Here is a 19,536-nt window from a genome sequence, read left to right on the forward strand (position 1 = left end):
AGACTGCATTAAGCTGTCGGCAACAGGTGGATAACGGGTTAAATGCAGTGTCTATTCAGTTGCTGAACGGAAGGGCAGTTTAGACAGTTAGATACGCGTTCACACACATATAGAGTGAAGAAGAAGAAGAAGACGAAACAGGAAAAGAAGAAGATGAAGGCGACGAAGTACATGTATAAGAAGAATAAGTAGAACGACTCAGAAGAAGACAGAAAGAGAAGAAGAAGGAGCTGAAGAAGAAGAAAACGGAGAAGATAGAGAAGAAGAAGAGAGCAAAGTAAAAAGAGAAGGCTGCCAGCTCAGCTCCACTGGACCACATGCTTTGCCTTTATATGTAAGCATATGTGTGAGTTGGTATGTTTGTATTAGAGTCTCTCAATGCATGTGTGCATGTGTGCATGTGTGTGTTTGTGTTTCTTACAAAGGCATAAATGAAAGAAAAACAAGAAACGGCAACAACTAAAAGCGTACGATAAATATAAATTGCATTGTGCAATAATCTTCAAAGTGCAACAAAGTAAAACCAACAACAACAACAACAACAACAACAATGTCATGAAGAAGAAGCTGAGGCAACACAAAACACAATGAGTATCTCAGCAGGAAAGACAGAGAGAGAGGGAGAGAGAGAGTGAGCGAGGTGGGCAGAGGGAGCGAGGGAGGGACAGGGCTAGAGATAGAAGCAGCTGAAAGCTGGTAGCTAGTGGGTGCGAAGCATAAAGCCACATAAAAAGCAAGTCGAGGCAGCCAGGCAAGCAGAAGGAAATGCGCCAACAACAATGGGAAGAATAAGAAGGAGAAGAAGGAGAAGGAGAAGAATTCTGCTTGGGCAGGATATAAGCGCACACACACACACACACACACACACAGCGAGAGAGACAAAGTAAACAAGGCTGACAGGTTGCCTAACCAGCCAGGCTAAGGCGGCCCGGCTGCCACGCCCCTACCTTTGCCGCAGCATCCAGCTGCTTCTGTTAACTGGGCCCACAGCCGCAGCCATTGGCGTCGCACAAATGGGGCATCATTGGCTAAAGGATTCAAATCGATTCCATCTCAATGAGACGCATTGACAGGATTGCAGAATTGATTCTACATAAATATGCCCTAATATCTAAGACTCTGTATATACACATGTATCTCTGTATCTAATATTCTCTATAGTCTGTAGACTCCCACTCTCTCTCTCTGCGCTGTAATCGAACCCCGCTAGGTGGCGCCACTGCCTGCGGTTGCAAACCTTATGACAGCGAACAGTTATGGCTAGCTGTATCTTTTGTATTTACTTGTGCGCCACATGCAACATGCAACAGCGACAGCGAGACGACTAGGTAAAGGGGACAGAAACAAGGACAGGCACAGGCACAGGCAGAGGCAGAGGCAGAGGCAGAGGCAGAGGCAGAGGCTGAGGCACGGCGACTGCAATGATAATGCGCCGAGGCGAAGGTCCCCATGGCAAGGAGCTCAGCCTCGACGCTGGGCTATCAAAATTGTTGCTTATTAAAATAAAATTTATTGCTTGTTTGCTGATAAAAATGAGGAAGATGAAGAAGAGGAAGAAGAAGATGAGTAGAAGTGGCTGAGAGAGCAGCCGGATGATGAAGCAGAAGAAGCAGAAACTTGGTTAGCCTCGTGTGGCACGTAAAAGTGTTAAAATGATAAGCAGCGCGCAAACATCAGGAATATTGCTGCAACAGGAAATGCAGCACCATAAAGCCATAAAGCCAAGGCGGAGCACAAAGCGAACAGCAGGAGGCGCAGCAGCGGGAGTAGGGAGCGAGCCAAGAATGAGAGCGAACTGCTCAAGACAGTCCGAGACAAAGGCAAATGCAAAATGCAATTAAAGCTGCAGAGGTGCAAAAGCAATGCAAATTTTTAATGAGCTCCTGCCCAATGCCGAGCGCCTGATGCTCGCTTTGAGCAAGCCTGCACTGAAGATTAGCCGACTGAGAGATCAAGCTCTTAGCCAAGGCAATAAACTGTTACGAGTCAGGCACAGCCGAGAGCTTAATACAGTCATGAGGAATATCAGCTTGAATCAATTTAAGGTACGTTTACTCACGTGAAGTAGAGCAAGAAGAGTCCCTAGAAAGAAGAGTCCCTCTTTAAAAATAGAATGAGATAGAGATATATCGATGCATATTCACAATTGTCAGACCTAGAGCCATGCCCGAGCCTATATACCCACTTTTGCGTTGCCCGGGCGCGCATCATTGCCGACCCGCTTAATGAGCAACTCGTTCAAGAGTCCGCAGATTCCGCAACTTCTTCAGCTTCAGCTCCAGCTTCAGCTTCAGCTTGTTCTTCTTCTTCCACTGCTCCTTCAGCTGCTGCACTCCATTGGAGTCGAGCTGTCTCTACTTGGACATGCCCGTCCAGGCCCTTGACAATGCCAGCCAGTCACAAGAGCAGCCGCCAACTGTCGCCAAGTAGTTCGAGTGGCTCAAGTTATTTTGGCTCACCCTAATTTGTGTATACCCCTCAAATGAAAGGCTTATGTGGGGCGTATCAGCATCGAACTGAAAAGTCAATCTGAATTGCCTTTGTCTACTTCCAATTTACTCTCCTGCACGCAGTGAAGATGTTCTGATTGATGAGAGTGATTGATTGATTGACTGAATCAGTCGGTTATTGATATTACTTCAAAAAGAAAGAACAGAGGATTGATTGACCAGTTTCTACATAGACTAGTTTCCAGAAGGACACTTACTGTTATGCGGAATACAGCTAATACAATGATTGACTCTGATTGACTGTCATGGATTTAGGGCGAAATACAGTGCTTGGTAAAGTTTATTTACATCAATCATCAGCTAGGGCAACTAAGCGATTAATTGATAGCTTGATTGAAGACTTGCTTGTTGGGTATACGATAGTTAGGGTATATTAGTATTCGATAGAGTAGAGTAAACGTATGTGCTCTGGGCCAGACTTCAAGTGCTGCGTCTAGACAGGCGAGTCGACAGCCGAATTCCAATCCGCAGAGCCGAATTCCAATCAGAAGGGAGCACTGCAACCCAATTGGCAATCAGCCTATGCGCCTAGCCACAGAGTTGACAAAGTGGATGAGCAGCGGCCGGCATTAGTAGTTCTTGTAGCCCATCTCGCTGAGCAGGGTGTTGCCGTCGGCGCTGGAGGAGGACGAGGACGAGGACGCGTCCTGCATGTTGCGCAATATGCGATGGCGGAAGTGCATTGTCCGCAGGCGCTGCATGCGCCGCTTCAGATTGCAGTAGACGGGGCAGCAGTCGGGGAAGGGCTTGTACATGAGGTCCTCCTCGTCGCCCTGCTCGCACTGCTCCGGCAGGATGTCCAGGCAGCTGGGGGAAAAAGCACAGAAAGCAAAAAGGTTCGCATTAGCCAGAGTCGAAGTCGGAGCCATGAGTCGTCATGCAGTCATGCAATCATGCAGTCATGCCGTCATGCAATTTTTGTTGAATAATCAAGTTTCACTACTCGTTCGGTCTAGACATTTTTTCCACTACGAAAATAGACCTGGAGCGCGGCATGATCTGATTGTTCTCGCAGAACAGGTTCGAGCAGAGGCTGAGCAGAACGAGCCGGCGCGGCAGGAACTTTGACTGCTCCCACATGCAGCGACGGTAGGAGCCTGCGAAGCGACAGAGACAGAGACAGAGACAGAGATGACAGAGATTACAGATATTCAGATATTCATATGGACAGATCTCTTACGTAACACGCTGTTGTCACTCTCGCTGGAGTCGTCGGGATTGTAGCCGCGCTGCAGCTGATAGCGCTTCATGTGGAACTGGCCAAAGCCTTGGCAGCTGCTTAGCCAGGCTAGGCTAAGCCAGGCAGCAGCTAGCAGTTGCAATGGATACATACTATCTCCCTCTCTCTCTCTCTCTCTCGGTCCCGCTCTGTTGATCTCTCTTTGATGCACGCTCTCTCGCTCTCTTTTCTGTGTTTCGCCTTCTCTCTCTGTGTGTGTATCTAACTGTTCAGCCTGGCTGTTCTTTGGCTACTAAGCACTGAGCGTCTGCTGCGCGACATTACGTATACGCAATGTTCTATCACCTCACATGTAGGTATGTGTGTGACTGTGTGTGTGACTGTGTGTGTGTGTGCTTCTATCTAACTGTACAGCCTTTGGCTTTGCTTGGGCTATTCACAATATTACGTATACGTAATGTTATATCAACTCAACTACACACACACACATACATATATATATATCACTACATGTGTATGTGTGTTTGTAACAGTTAAATTGGCCGCGACACTTGATTAAATCAGCAAACAAACAAAACGAAAAACAACTTAACAAATGCAAATTTTTCGTTGATACGAAAAACGGGGGCTGCTGCGGCTCGCCGAGCTGCCGCAAATGAATATGAATATGAATACTAGTTGTGAGTACATTCACTCGGTGCCCAAACAAAGCGGCCATCCGCCCAAATTATGCGAAATTGTCGCCCAGTTAAAGCGCAGGCAGCAAATCAAAATAAAAATAACATTAAAAAAATGAGAAAAACAACAAATCAAATGTCAAGTGCAGCCAGACGGGCTGAGAGAGAGAGAGGGAGAGGGAGACAGGCAGGCAGAATGGCTGAGTGGCAGAGAGGGAGAGCTACAGCTAGATAGTTACTAAATTGTGTATTTACAGTTGTCAAACTCTTGGCTACAAATCGACTCTAAGCCAGCGGAGCAACGACTCAAAACTTTGTCGAGCCATTAGAAGAAGTGCGACAGGCTCGAGCAGCAGGGCATATCTGACTGCAGCAATGCTCGTTCAGTGCGTAGTGACTCAGTGAGCGCATATCATACACAGACATAATATTGTTAGCTCAAGCCGCAGAGCAGCTCCAGAAACGAAGCTGACCGAGGCTACGTCTGTATGCTTCAATACAGCTCGTTGGGCATATGTGAAGAGCCTGCCATGCGACGTTAACCAACACTAGCTACCCGGCTGTCGAATAGTCTAGCATTTCCACAGCTGCAACTTCTGAGCAGAAGCCCAGCAAAAGTTGCGCCTGCTCCTCGAGTGGGTCAGCGGCAGCTGCAGCAGCAACTGGCGATGCAAAAGTAAAAGTTTCGCAGAAAACTCAAAAATTCATAAATATACAAACAGATATACACTTTCATAAAAATATGAGTGCATATATATGTATATGTATGTGCAGCTTCATATATGAAGCGACGACTGCAAAAATCGTGTAACGAAATTTCGCTTGAATTTCTTTCTGCTTTGCTGCCACACCCAGTCGATGACAAAACTTTTCGCTCAATAACAACGCAAATAAGTTCAATAACTTTTCGCAGCAAAAGCTCGAGACGCAACGATAAGCAAATCGTATGCATAATTGCAGTCTGAATATTTATGCCAGGCCAAGCCTTCTGCTCTAGCCAAATTCCAAGCCATAAGTTGCGCATACGCCCCGTGGCATTTCACTAGGCAAATGTGTATGCTTCAAATATATCTGTATATGTATATGTGTATAAATATCATTTTATACACTCAGAGTAACAAACCTCAAGTCTGATTAGTTTTATTAGAATGCACAAGCTCTGCTCAAGCTGGAGCTGATATTTGTGAGCATTACGTATACGCAGCCGTGCACATGAATGTGCATATATATTTGTATATTTGTTGCAATGCAAGTCTTATATTACAAACATTACTGTGTGAAAGCATTTCAGCTGCAATTTATAAGCATTTCATTTGAAACTATGCTGCCTCTCTCTCTCCCTCTCTTTGTGTCTCTCTCTCTCTCGCTCCGCCTCTGTCTCTTCCCTATCTCTATCTCTCTATTCTTCCCCATATCTCTCTTTTACTTTTTCCCCTTCTCTACTTCCCTATCTCTCTCCTTCCCTATTTCTCTCTCCCTCTCCCTCTGCCTCTCTCTCACTGTCTCTCGCTTACTTTTTCTTTTCTAGCCCTTTCTCACTCTCGCGCTCTCTCCCTCTCTCTCTATCTCTACCCTTCCCTATTTCTCTCTCTTTCCCTGTCTCTCACGATATATTTTTCTATTTCCTCTATAGCTTTCACCATCTCTCTTTCTGTCTCTTTCCCCATTTCATTCTCACTCTGCCTAAATGACCTGCTGTACATCATATATTTTACATATATACCTATACATATATATATATATATATATATATATATATATATATATATATTTGTTTCATTTGCCCTTCAGTTGATATATTCCTTTCAAGCTCCCCCCACTTAGCGATTGTTTGCGGTTTCAATCAGCTGTGGCAGTGTTTTCAAGTATTTTTTAAAGTAATTTAATTATATTAAAATTTATTATGAAAACTCTAGCTGAGGGAACAAAGCGAACACTTTAACCAGTGCCTGCCCACCCTCCTGCCCCGGCATCCTTTCCCCAGCGCTTTCCCTTTATTGGTCAGCAGAGCAGACGCCAGATCCTTGTGCTCGCATCCTGAAGATGTTTTCTGGGCGGGGGCGGAGGCGGGTGCGGAGGCGAGGCTCTTATATTTGAAGCACGTTGCGCCCCAACGAGCAGCCAGCAATTAAGTTTGAGCAAGTTAAAAGTTTCTGCCAGCGACAAACGTTGTCTGATGCGACCCTTTTGTGTGTGCACGTGGCCCAATACGTAGCCATTGTTGGCATACCCTGTAGGTGTGCAAGTGTGGCTCCAATGGGGTTATATAGACGACGAGAGTGAGAGAGGGATTAGGCTAGGGAGCGAGATATCTAGAGATCTATGAATGAAAGACAGAGAGGTCTCTTTAAAGAAGCGAGACAGAGAGGCACCGACCCAATCTACCTGTAAGAAATACAATATACCCACTCAAGCATACACTTTTCACAATGGGTATGCAAAATACATAAAATAACTTTGGCATATTTTCTACCTGTTTGCTCAACTTTTTACATACATCAATTTTGACATTTATCAACTGCATATGGAGACTTGGCCTACAGGGTATCTGCCAGCCGAGCCGTGAGTGTGAGGCCGAGCCAAACGCATCTGTAATTGTGGCCGCGTCTGCACGTGTTGTTGCGAAAGGCGTAAACTGTATTTTCATGACACTAAACAAACAATTAACTCCACACCAAAGCCAAGACAAAGGCGCAAGGAGAAAGAGAGCGCGCGGAGGGGGGTGACAGAATGGGAGAGGGGTAGCGAGAGCTTAACTGGTCTCTGCGCCTGGTTACTTCATTTTGTCGGGCCTCATGTCAATTAGAATGCTAATTTTTATGCAAATTTTTGCGGATAGAATTTCCGAGTTTGTTGTTCTATGCTTCGGCTGTTCGGATTGCTGTATGTCCGTCTGATTGTCTGTCTGCCTGGCTGGCTGGCTGGCTGTTTGTTTGTTTGGCTTGTTTTGTTTGTCTGCGCGGCGGCTTTGTCTGGCACTTTTGTTTATACGGCGCCAGCTTGTTCTTTATTATGGACAAGCAAACAGTTTTCGGCGGAAATAAACCAACTAAAAGGCGCTGCCAGAGGAAATTGCCAGCAGGTCGTCGCAAATTAATGGACATTCCTGTCCATGCCAGCTCCAGCTGGCAATAGGCTTCACTGCGCACTGCCACTCCTGGCGGCTGGATGCTCGACTACTTACTGTAAACAATCTAAAACGGCAGGTACCGTAAGCAACTCCTCCAGCTCTGTGCCCCTCCGCCTCCTCCTCCTCACCCGACTGCCACGGCCTCATCAAAAGTATTTCCATAAATTCTTGAATCATGCTATTTATTCAACAAAAGCTCTCCTTAGTTATGCCAGGGTATATAGAGCAGCTGGAGAGAACTATCGATTGCCTTTGATACTCTAATTCCACGTTCAAGTAGCTCATTTACTCAATGTTTGACCATTTATTCCGAGCAAAGAGTTGAGAATTTGTCGATAAGTAAATCGACTTATTTCTGTAACTGTAAAATTTATATCAATTTGATCATTCTGATCTGATACCATTTCTAGATAGAGAAAGGCAGAGTTTTCATGATTATGTTCTGTCTTCAGCGCAGATTAGCCTTGAAATAAAGGAGTTTAACATGAGAAATCTATCGATAAATATCGATCAGTTATCTGTTAAAGTAAAAATCGTTGCTACTTTCAGTAAATATTTATTAATGCATACAAATTAAAGTTAGGAAAAAAAATAACATTTTATATTAGATATAATATAATTGCAGAACTATCAATAACACAATTCCACAGGATATACAATCATATCATAGCTGGAACACTCTTTATATCCATATTTCTACCTCGCATATGCATATGCAATACACTTGAGTTATCGATAGTTGGGCAAGAGCAGGAACCAGGCTGACGATCAGTAGTTGGGCTCGCTGCCAAAGAACGTAAACGTCTCATTACAGCGTATCTCATAGCAGTCCGGAAACGATGTGAAGTGCCTCGACAAGCGCAAATCAAAGATGAACTCGCAATACGGATAGCTGTTAGTATTTGGAATAAGTTCAGATTAGAGATGAATCAATAAATATATGTAAATGATGTATGTATGCATTTCAATATACAAAGAGATTGATTTGATTGACGCACTGCCTAGCTAACTTACTGAAGTTGACTGTATTGCAATTGATTGATTGACTACTTGACAAACTTATTGGCTCACTGTTGCCTACAAAATATACAAGACTGCTTGACTGAGTGATAGGCTGCTTGAATGAGAGATTGATTGGGTGTCTGATTGAATGCGGTGGCTGACTCTCATGAAGCCAAAGTCTATATATTTGATTGATTGTCTAATTGATTGATATTCATTTCTAATGATAGTTGATATCCTCCACTTAAACTTTGATTGAATCAACGATTGACTGAAAGAATGACGTTTGATGATTGACATGCTAATTTACTGAATGTAGCTAAACTAAAGCAAGCCTCAATCTATCTCTTATGACTCTTGCGCTTCGCTCACTGAATGATTGAATGACTGACTGATTGATGCTCAACAGACTAGACTCATGTAGTCAGCTTTATCTGCAGCAGTAGCTGAATTTCACTTGAATGCACACGTGTCAATTAGACTGGATGATGGAATACCTGATGAATTGATTGACTGATTGAACAGTAAATGAAATAGAGAATTACACTTTAGTCTGCCTGGAATAAAACTAGGCTAATCACATTGGAAATGCCTTGAACTGTAAGCTATGAGCTAAGAGCTTAGTCCATGCAAACATTTCACTGGCTCGATAGCAAAAATGGCGTTTGTATAATGCAGCTTGGCTTAAACCGAACCCAACTTTTGGTATAGTTGAGAATAGTTGGCTGTAAATACTCGACACGTGCACTCACTTTATTATTTGCAACGCTGAAATATTTATACCGACGCTGCCAGCTATTTTAATTGTTATGCTAAAGCAAACCTGGCCACCCGCCGACCCCACCGAGGGTGGCAGCTTGGCAAGTTTTGTTTTAAAATGCAATACACACAAGTTGAAAATAACATAAATTGTAAATTGTATGGCATATGGGGTGCAGGGTGTGGGGTGTGGGGTGTGGGGTGTGGGGCATGGGGTTGCGGCTGGGGCTGGGGTTGGGGTTGGGGTTGGGGTCGGGCTTGATAGGTGTGGGGCGATGTGCGGTTGTGTGATTGAACTTACATTGGCGGAAACCAGAGGAAGCAGCGATATGTGCAGAGTATGCCGAACGGGCGCTTGAACTCACCATCCGGCGTTTGTATCGAGCCCGAGTTGTGCTTCTTCCAGCACTGCGAGGCCCAGCCTGTAACCCCAACCATCAACGTATATCAGTGCAGGCCAACAAGCAGCGTGTTTTCAATTGTTTACAGCACACCAATTCCACCTCATAATTGAGTGGTCAACAATAAGAGCTTAAAGCCAGCGCGCTCTAGTCGGCTGAGGCCGACTAGCAGACTAGCAGACTTCTATATGTGCGTAGTATGGAGAGTCAAGAGAAAAAGAAGGATTTCAGACTCTTGGAACTCGATAGCTATGCCCTCTTGGACAAGTCTTAGGGAAGGGCACTCAGAAGATCGAAGATCGAATGGTTTGCAGCTGTATATTTCTATTGAGAGTTCTTATACCTCATTTGATATCTGTAGCCCTCAATAATCTCGAACAGAGCCGAGAAAACCAAGGCTGACAGACAATAACTCAACTTCTATTGAGAGTCTGCACATTGAACCAAGTCTCATTGAACGGTGATCAGACAAAGGGATATTTCTTATCTGTATGGCTTCATTGGGAGTCTGCATACCAAGTTAGGCATCTGTAGCTCTTAGAGTCCTCGAGACAGAAACGCTCTACAGAGAGAAGGAGAGCGGGAGAAACAGAGATAAAAACTATTCACGCCCACAGCTGATGTCCTTGCTGTCGCTGATTTTCACGCACATTTCCATTAAACAATTTTCAACCACTTTAAATTCAAATTGAATTTAGTTTTAGGCCATAAACATGTGTATGCGTGTGTGTGTGTGTGTGTGTGTGGGTGGGTGAGTTCTTTTTGCTCTCCATAATAAACAATTTATGCGGAGGCTGGCATGGCGTATGCGTAATATGCGCCATATACATCAAATTACATTTTGGACGCTCATTAACACACACTCACACACACTCACACGCAGGCACACACACACATACGCGGAGGCAGGCATTATATATGCCAAATTGGGTTTGCCACACGCACGCATACAGGCACACACACACACTGAACACACATATGCACACACTTGCATTACGCATACGCAACGTGCGCCGCAAAATAATTGATGAAATTTTCAATAGGCTTTAAATTAGCGCCGCACAAAAACAAAAATTGAACAAAAATTTGCACACAATTGATAAACAATAAGCGATAGACGATAGACGATAGATGATAGGCGTTTCGATATACGTACTGCCATAATTGTAATCACATAGACAGCACAAAATTAAGAGCAACACAAATGTGAGTGTCGTTGTGCCTTTGCGTGTGTGTATCGCAGTAATTGTTGCTGTTGCCGATGCTGTTGCTCTTGTTGTTGCTCTGGTTGTTGTTGTTGTTGTTGTTGTTGTTATCGATTTGGCCATTGCATAACAATCATTGATAGTACTGTCCCCGTCGAACATGCTCCAGTTATTGTCGGTGTCTGCTCTCAGCGCCTGTGCCCGGGCAACAGCGCATCGATGTTCAACGCGTTTTTAACTGTCATCCGCTTTATGCGCGCCACGTCTAACGAAACCTATAACAACACAGGCACTCACACAGACACAGACACACACGCACAGGCACGCACACATACAGAGAGACAAAAGCCAAGACAGCAAAGAAATGCCACAAGTTTGTGTTTTGTTGCTGTTGCTGTTGCTGCCGCAGTTGCCCCTAAATTGATGACAATTGATAAATTATAGCACTCGCCGAGGCGAGAGCCGAGTGTGTCACAGTATGTGTAAGTATCTGTGAATAGCTGTGAGTAAGTGTGAGTATCTATGACTAACTGCAATACCCAGCCCACGCCTCAGCCCTAAGCTCTGTATCTGTATCTGTATCTGTATCTGTATCTGTATCTGTATCTGTATCTGTATCTGTATCTGTATCTGTATCTGTATCTGTATCTGTATCTGTATCTGTATCTGTATCTGTATCTGTATCTGTATCTGTATCTGTATCTGTATCTGTATCTGTATCTGTATCTGTATCTGTATCTGTATCTGTATCTTATCTGTATCTGTATCTGTATCTGTATCTGTATCTGTATCTGTATCTGTATCTGTATCTGTATCTGTATCTGTATCTGTATCTGTATCTGTATCTGTATCTGTATCTGTATCTGTATCTGTATCTGTATCTGTATCTGTATCTGTATCTGTATCTGTATCTGTATCTGTATCTGTATCTGTATCTGTATCTGTATCTGTATCTGTATCTGTATCTGTATCTGTATCTGTATCTGTATCTGTATCTGTATCTGTATCTGTATCTGTATCTGTATCTGTATCTGTATCTGTATCTGTATCTGTATCTGTATCTGTATCTGTATCTGTATCTGTATCTGTATCTGTATCTGTATCTGTATCTGTATCTGTATCTGTATCTGTATCTGTATCTGTATCTGTATCTGTATCTGTATCTGTATCTGTATCTGTATCTGTATCTGTATCTGTATCTTATCTATATCTGTATCTGTATCTGTATCTGTATCTGTATCTGTATCTGTATCTGTATCTGTATCTGTATCTGTATCTGTATCTGTATCTGTATCTGTATCTGTATCTGTATCTGTATCTGTATCTGTATCTGTATCTGTAATCTGATCTGTATCTGTATCTGTATCTGTATCTGTATCTGTATCTGTATCTGTATCTGTATCTGTATCTGTATCTGTATCTGTATCTGTATCTGTATCTGTATCTGTATCTGTATCTGTATCTGTATCTGTATCTGTATCTGTATCTGTATCTGTATCTGTATCTGTATCTGTATCTGTATCTGCATCTGCATCTGCATCTGTATCTGCATCTGCATCTGTATCTGTATCTGTATCTGTATCTCTGATTTACCCACATCTCGACGTCTCAATCAATGTATCTCCATCTCAATTGCTGCTCGCATCTGATGGAGCTGTTGACACCTTTTCTGTTGCTGCGTCAATCAGTCAGGCATCCAGCTGTCCGACTGTCTCGCTTTCTGTCAGGTTGGCTGTCAACTTAAGCGGCGAATGGCTGCCAGAGCTGTTTCTCATAATTTGTGGATACTTTATTGTGCTATTTATAAAAAGCATTTTGCGCTTTGTCAATCACAATGTGAATTTCACTTCAAATTCCCAACACACTCGCAATGCTCCCTCGCACCGCCAGCAGACTCAAGTAGACTTGAGGCATTTACAAGTTGCTGGATTAGAATTTGACTTATTCTGCTGCCCTTGTGGAATTCATCGACTGGAGCTACAAAGTGAATGTTCATTTTGGAATTTACTTACTGCAAAGTTCTTTCGCCTCAGCCGAAAAGCAAAGAGCAAATCACTGGGGCCCATGCATCGCTCACATACTTTGCACGCACTTTTGCTGCACATTTTGTTTCTCTCTCTTTTTTGCAGTTGAAATTGCAGCGGAGGGGAGGACAGTCGCGGTGCGTAATGCGCAATTAATTTGTTTATAACTATTTCGAAATAATCTAATTTCATACAGAAATTGCTGTAATTTGCCAATCAGCATTGAAAGTGAAGTCCGGCAATGCGAACGCGCGCGCCCGCCCAACAATAAACGCATCCATCTAAACAATCTAACAAGCCCAATCAACGCACAACGACCACGACCCAAATCCCAGATACAGATACGGCTACGGCGATAGATGCAGATACAACAAGTAAGACTGCCAGGACTGACTCTGCCTGACCATCAGATACCCTGTAGACTGTGGCCCCCTTTACTGCTCGAAAGATATATACCAAAACAGGAATATTAGTATTATAGAGCTGGGCTGCCAGGCGAGTCCCTCGAATATGAACAGCCCATCTATGAATAGCAATCGCTGTCATCTTCCTCTCACACATTCCATAACATCCTACATACGCCTGCATCCAATCCTATATACCCCGCTGACACACTTACAATGCGTCTAGGGTGTCGAATTGGGGTATATGGAAACAAATACATGTGGAAGTGCGTTCGCATTGCTGTTGATCTTCGCTTGAAGCAGGCTGCAGAGTGTACATATGTGTGCATGTGTGTGTGTGTGTGTGTGTGTGTGTGGGCGGTTGGATGGCCTTCAGCGATCAATGTCATTTCGTTTGATTCCATTAAAGTGCGACCCCAAAAACAAAACAAAACAAAACAAAATAAAAGCTGCGAACTACGCAATGCGAAACAACAAAGCGAAAATGGAAATGGAAACTGTTTGCAGGGCAATGTGGATGCCCAGCAGCTGAGCGGGTGGCAGGGCGACTCTGTTTTGGCTGTGCGAATCAATCGCAACCCTTGCACTTCCCAGTCCACTCTCACATCCGTATCCACGTCCACGTCCACTTCCACATAAAGCCAGCTCTATGGGAGTAGCAGGTGCGTAAGTTAACAGCTCCATTGACTACAGCCACACAATTTATCTTATTTTTAGCCTGACTTTGAGGCCGGCGTCAAAGGCACACACACACGCACACCCACACACAGAGCACCTGTCCAACCACGCCCGCAGCGCGGCAGCCCCCCTCCCCCGCGTCCAACTACTGTCACCCAGCTCAGCCCTTTGCCACGTAATACACAAATTTCAGCATAACTTTGACTGGCTTATAAATGTCGAACGATTTATTTGCGGCTGTTTGCACAGGTAAGCGGCACAGGTGAGGAGCGGAGGACGGGGGAAGCCCGAGCCACCTGCCCCTAAATATATATATATATAGGTATAGCTGCTATAGCTGACGCGTCTAACAAAGTGTTTCAAATTTGTTTACTGCTGAGAAAAAAGCTAAAAAAAAACGCTTGAGCTGAGCTGGTGGCAAATATGTGACTGGCTGATACTCTAATGCAATAGAAGAGATATTCAAGAAACGGAAATATTTCTTGTCCTTATTAAGCATCGCATGTGTTGCAGGCCAACTGCGCAGTGTCTAGCTCTTCAAGTTTTCGTCTCTTGATCAGAAAGCCCATCCGATATTTATCGACCTCGAATCAAATTCAGATCTAGATCTATTTCTATGTGCTATATGCCTTAGACCCAACTTTGGTAATAACTCTTAAAGGTTTCGACTTTTGATCAGAAAACTCAAACGAAATTTATCGATTTTTATCGACCTCAAATCAAATTCAGATCTAGATCTATTTCTATGTGCTTATGCCTTAGACCCAACTTTGGCGATAGCTCTTAAAGGTTTCGTCTCTTGATCAGAAAGCCCATCCGATATTTATCGATTTTTATCGACCTCGAATCAAATTCAGATATAGATCTATTTATATGTGCTATATGCCTTAGACCCAACTTTGGTGATATCTCTTCAAGTTTTCGTCTCTTGATCAGAAAGCCCATCCGATATTTATCGATTTTTATCGACCTCGAATCAAATTCAGATCTAGATCTATTTCTATGTGATATATGCCTGAAACCCAACTATGGTGACAGCTCTTAAAGTTTTCGACTTTTGATCAGAAAACTCAAACGACATTTATCGATTTTTATCGACCTTGAATAAAATTCTGATCTAGATCTATTTCTAAGTGTATGCCTTAGACCCAACTTTGGTGCACATTTTTCGTGGCGAAAAAATTGGGAATTGCTTTTTCGGCCAGCCTTGACTCGCTCGGCAAATGGGGCGTGGCACTTGTGTAGCAGCATTGATAGCTGCCATGGCCTTTTGGCAACGTCTTTGGCCAACAGATGAAGTGCAAAATCGACTTGAGAGCTAACAAGAAATGGATGAAAAACTAGAAAAGAGCTCAGAGTGCAACTTTAATGGGCCACTCAGCTGCGAAGTGAATGTGTGTGCTCTGCGTGCGTGCGTGTGTCTGTGTGTGCGCTTGCTGGAGTGAATGAGTGCACGCAGCACACGTGGCGTATACGCAATCCGCTGGCTATATTGCGATGCTAGACACGTCGCTGTAGTTATCAAGGATTGTTCTTGTTCTCGTTGTTGTTCCTGTTGGCTGTTGCTGCCACCATTCAGGCTGCACTCGCAGTATTCACAGGTCCCGAACTGAATCAACAATCGAATCGCTGCGAATCAATTCACACACTCAAACATCAGCTTTAACTGAGACACGCTGTAAACATGCAACACACTCACATTCAATTGGAAAATTGAATAGATGCGATGCACCTGCTGATGGCGCGCTAGGACATAGATAGATTCGCACATATCTATTAAGGAGATCTGATATAATTATAGCTGTCATTCTTCATATATACGTACATGTACATAATTCTATCCCTATACATACGCCTTGGATGAGTATATAGTGTGCATAGACTCAGATACTGATGATGTTTATGGATACCCAGTTGATCTGCCTACTACGGAAACTTATTCGTGTTCCCTAGATGTCGAGAAATCTCTAGAAAACTGAGATATCTATCATATCAGCACTCAGAAACCGAGTTAACCAAGCTGCTACGATTCATCTACTAAATCTATTTGGATCTCGTCACATTCTCCATCGAACTCACAAATATATGAAACATATCTACAATAAACTATGCACAATTTATGGTGTACACTTAGAAATATAATCTGAAATTAATTAAATTCTGCCTAACTCTTCTAGAACTTCTATTTTATTTTTTGTAAATTTTTCCAAACTTTAAACCTTGGACTATAAATAAAACACAAACACCAAGTTTTTTAAATATGAACGTATTTTTTTCCACTCTGTACGTAATTCATATAAAATTAACTAAAATTTATTTTAAGCATAAAAATTAACTTAAAAAAAAAAAAGAAAAAAAAAAGTTAAGATTAAGGAGCACTTTGAACTAGAAATACAATAATTAGCTATATATATATATATATATATGTATATAGAGAGCTGCATGTGAGTGCGCATACACCCGGTCGGCACTCGGTATTTGCCTTTTGTCTAGCTGAAATAGTTTAAGAGCGTGCACTTGACGTTCGTGCAGTCGGGCAGTGAAGTGAACAAAACGCAGGATAACTTGTAGTCGTAGATGAATTCGCAAGTGGGATAACTGCAACGAGAACGAGAAGGAGGCAGAGGCAGAACCAGGGAAGGAGAAAGAGAAGAGAGAGTGAGTAAAAGAGGTATCAAGCAATATTATAAAATAGAAATTGAATTTCGCTTTGCGAAGCAAAAAGTAGCAATTGTAAAGGAGCTAAGCTGGTTATGGCACTCGAGCCAGGACAGCAGGTCGTGACACGCGTAAGCTACGTAAAGCTGGAAGAAAATATAATTTAAATTGTGCTTTACTCATAGATCTGGGAGCTGAACGGCTTTCGAATGAGTATCTAATACACATGCATTGCATCAGGCTTCTAATCATATATCCAAATTATAGATGGGACATTTCAGACAGACTTATATAAAATGATCGATAATAAATTTCGATCGATTGTATAAAAAGTGTTAAGGCTTTAGCACAGAAAGAACGATTTGTATGTATCACTGTATATTAAACGCAAATGTCCATCGATAACAATCGATAAGCCTCTTGTTGGCTGTAATTGAACAGTCTTACGAGTCTTATGCAAAATTGAATGAAATACAGCACAAGCTAAGAATAATTCTTCACAAAAAATATTTATATCGATCGCTCTCTATAGCACTTTCTGTAGAATCGATATATTGATATCGATAACAATCGTATATGACACTATTCCCTTATAAAGCGTTTCACTTGTCACGTTTTCATCTCAAATATTTAGTGGCATGAGGGAGGGGGGATGAGGTGGTCAATGACGGACATTAGTGCTGGGGCGTGGGGGCTGGGGCTGGGGGTGGTCAGAGTATCGATTGCTTACCTGATTGTAAAGAACCAGGTGCACTTGAAGTTGCACAGAATGCCATATGGTTTCTTCAGCTGCTCCTTCTTGTTGACAATGGTGTTCTGTAGATTGTAGCCATCGTAGCGGCGCCAGCAGTGATTGATGTTGCCTGCACGGGAGTAGAGTGGAGTAGAATGGAGTAGAATGGAGTGGAGTGGAGTCAAGCGGAGGGATGTGGTGCTGGCACTTACGTCTTATGTGATGGCTGCCGCCATGGTGATGAAAGTCGCGTCCCTCCAACTGCATTCCATGGCCGTTGGTGGCCTCGACGCCCGCGCTCGAGCTGCCAAAGAGCAGCAGGTACCACAATATCAGCGAGCTGACTATGAAGACGTAGCTCAGCACTCTGCCCATATTTCCCTTTCTACTGGGGGCGTGGCGCGCGCGGCTCGATTCGATTTGATGCGATTTGATTTGCTCTGGGCGGAGCCGTTCACGTTTCTTGTTTCTAGCTCGAGGCCGATGACAAAGCCTTGCTGCACTTTCTTCAGGTGGCGCCCCCTGTTTGTGTCTGTGTATGTGTGCGTGTGTGCAGGTATGCGTGTGAGTGTGTGCGACTATATATGTGTGTGTGTGTGTGCGACGCTATGTATGTGTGTGTGTGAGTGTGTGTGTATGTGTGCTATGGCTGTCGCTTTCGTTGCTGCTGCGAATGTCGCCCCTGCACTGAATACATTGTCTGAAAAAGTGAATTTGTTTTGGCTCCCCAACTGCTGAGCTGCTCCACGGTTGTGCGGCTTTGCCGTCTCTATTTTCATTTGATTCTTTTCCATGTTTTTCTCTATTTATTTTACCTCTCTATATGCTCTGTTTTTGTGCGAGCATTATAAATACCCCGTAAGCATGTGGCATACGCATGGGGTAGATTGATTTTGCTTTCCATTTAAGTCAGAGCCAGATGAGGGGAAAGAGAAGCTTACCAAAGACTTCGTGTTACCAAGAGAAAATCTTGCCTAATTAGAGTATGTAGGTCCAATTGGACATATGCAATCCCAGTTGGAGTACCGCTTCCGCTCATTGTATCAATACGAACTCTACCATTTGCATCCGCCTGCTCGAGAGGTAGTGTCAATCGTTCATACCCGACTCTCGGGCTGTTGCTATACAGCAACATATATAGCATGTATATATATTTTGTTTTCGGTCCTCATTCATCAACCTATTCAATTTGAGTGAGCGAGTATTTTCGTCTTTCGGCTGCGCGCTTTGCGTTTCTCACTCGTTTCTCGTTTGCCTGTTTTGCCTGTCACTCATTTTGCTAATTTAGATAATCAACTGTGAATTAGCTTAGCATCGTCCCTCTCCCACACTCTATCTCGCTCGCTCTCCTACTATCTCTCTCTATCTCTCTCTTTGCTCTCTGGCTGAGCCAAGCGGCTACGAACTGAGGTTCGCAGTCAACGCACTCGGGAATGTGTGTTTCTTAATTTAGATCTCACTAGATTAAGGCTTGGTCATACATCGATAATTTAAATTGATGTCGATGGTTGACTTTTGTGCTTATCGATAAGTGTACATTCATATGAATTTTCGTTTGTCTTAATCGATATTACGATAAACACGTATTGCTGAACAATATTACCGAGAATCATTCGATATACCATGCTATTCCGATACATTTCGCAGAGACATATGTATCGATAACAGTTTATCGCTGTCATTTCATGCGTAAGTTGATTAATGGCAATGAGTATCATAGAGCATATATCATAACGGTTAATCGATATCATATATTGTCGATAGCATCCATTAATGACGTTTACCCCTAAATAGTGCATATCTCATTGATAACCATTTATCGATATGCTTGTTTGACTGCTGGCAAAGCAACACAATGAGTTTTATATGCATATCAGCCATAGACACTTATCGATAGCACATGCTATCGATCAACTAAGCAAGGCTACTCAGTCTGCAGCTGCATTCCACATGAGTTTCCTGACTTTATGAGCGAATAACTGGCAATCTGCCGCATGTGCAGTTACACCTCAAGGCGAGCCCATCAAAACTTTAGTGCACAGTCATAGTCACAGTCGCAGTCACTGGGAGAGTCACAATGACAGTCACAGCCAGAGACACTGGCATCCACTGTGTAATAAATTAAAAATTTATTTAACTGCAGTTGACAATTTATTTGCATTTAATTTACCACAA

The 19,536-nt window shown here is 43.2% G+C and overlaps 3 protein-coding genes across 5 annotated transcripts; all 3 read right to left on the bottom strand.

Annotated features, from left to right (window-relative positions):
- Positions 1-2,772: 2,772 nt before the first annotated feature.
- On the bottom strand, positions 2,773-4,022 carry LOC108619983 (uncharacterized protein CG1552). 2 transcript variants are annotated; one of them, XM_018016828.2, is made up of 3 exons: positions 3,691-4,022; positions 3,493-3,607; positions 2,773-3,317 (listed from the first exon to the last, which is right to left on the bottom strand). In XM_018016828.2, exons 1-3 carry the CDS (start codon positions 3,839-3,841, stop codon positions 3,080-3,082), a joined length of 504 nt encoding a protein of 167 aa, XP_017872317.1. In that variant the 5' UTR covers positions 3,842-4,022; the 3' UTR covers positions 2,773-3,079. The 2 variants fall into 2 exon arrangements, with proteins under 2 accessions (XP_017872317.1, XP_017872314.1); XM_018016825.2 differs by having other exon boundaries at positions 3,454-3,607; positions 3,691-4,017.
- A 4,015-nt stretch (positions 4,023-8,037) lies between these two features.
- On the bottom strand, positions 8,038-11,243 carry LOC108619984 (uncharacterized). Of its 2 annotated transcripts, none has more exons than XM_018016829.2 (3): positions 10,816-11,243; positions 9,560-9,680; positions 8,038-8,389 (listed from the first exon to the last, which is right to left on the bottom strand). In XM_018016829.2, the coding sequence occupies exons 1-3, from the start codon at positions 11,024-11,026 to the stop codon at positions 8,266-8,268; spliced, it is 456 nt and encodes a 151-aa protein (XP_017872318.1). In that variant the 5' UTR covers positions 11,027-11,243; the 3' UTR covers positions 8,038-8,265. The 2 variants fall into 2 exon arrangements, with proteins under 2 accessions (XP_017872318.1, XP_089330722.1); XM_089474596.1 differs by lacking the exon at positions 10,816-11,243 and adding an exon at positions 10,648-10,794.
- Positions 11,244-16,215: 4,972 nt separating this feature from the next.
- Positions 16,216-18,218, bottom strand: LOC108619986 (uncharacterized). Its single transcript, XM_018016831.2, has 3 exons — positions 17,574-18,218; positions 17,359-17,491; positions 16,216-16,568 (listed from the first exon to the last, which is right to left on the bottom strand). The coding sequence occupies exons 1-3, from the start codon at positions 17,734-17,736 to the stop codon at positions 16,460-16,462; spliced, it is 405 nt and encodes a 134-aa protein (XP_017872320.1). The 5' UTR covers positions 17,737-18,218; the 3' UTR covers positions 16,216-16,459.
- Between the last annotated feature and the right edge of the window lie 1,318 nt (positions 18,219-19,536).

Source organism: Drosophila arizonae, chromosome X (assembly GCF_054131065.1).
Source record: "Drosophila arizonae isolate 15081-1271.41 chromosome X, UAZ_ARI_1.0, whole genome shotgun sequence".
Lineage (NCBI taxonomy): Eukaryota > Metazoa > Arthropoda > Insecta > Diptera > Drosophilidae > Drosophila > Drosophila arizonae.

Coding starts and splice junctions, on each gene's coding strand:
- LOC108619983 (XM_018016825.2), bottom strand. CDS start 3,841: ATGTATCCATTGCAACTGCTAGCTGCTGCCTGGCTTAGCCTAGCCTGG. Junction 3,608..3,690: donor GAGTGACAACAGCGTGTTAC/GTAAGAGATCTG, acceptor GTCGCTTCGCAG/GCTCCTACCGTCGCTGCATG. Junction 3,318..3,453: donor AAAATGTCTAGACCGAACGA/GTAGTGAAACTT, acceptor TTTTTCCCCCAG/CTGCCTGGACATCCTGCCGG.
- LOC108619984 (XM_018016829.2), bottom strand. CDS start 11,026: ATGTTCGACGGGGACAGTACTATCAATGATTGTTATGCAATGGCCAAA. Junction 9,681..10,815: donor ATGTGATTACAATTATGGCA/GTACGTATATCG, acceptor TTGGGGTTACAG/GCTGGGCCTCGCAGTGCTGG. Junction 8,390..9,559: donor TTCCTCTGGTTTCCGCCAAT/GTAAGTTCAATC, acceptor AAATACTAACAG/CTATCCGTATTGCGAGTTCA.
- LOC108619986 (XM_018016831.2), bottom strand. CDS start 17,736: ATGGGCAGAGTGCTGAGCTACGTCTTCATAGTCAGCTCGCTGATATTG. Junction 17,492..17,573: donor CGGCAGCCATCACATAAGAC/GTAAGTGCCAGC, acceptor ACTCCCGTGCAG/GCAACATCAATCACTGCTGG. Junction 16,569..17,358: donor ACCTGGTTCTTTACAATCAG/GTAAGCAATCGA, acceptor TTCTCGTTGCAG/TTATCCCACTTGCGAATTCA.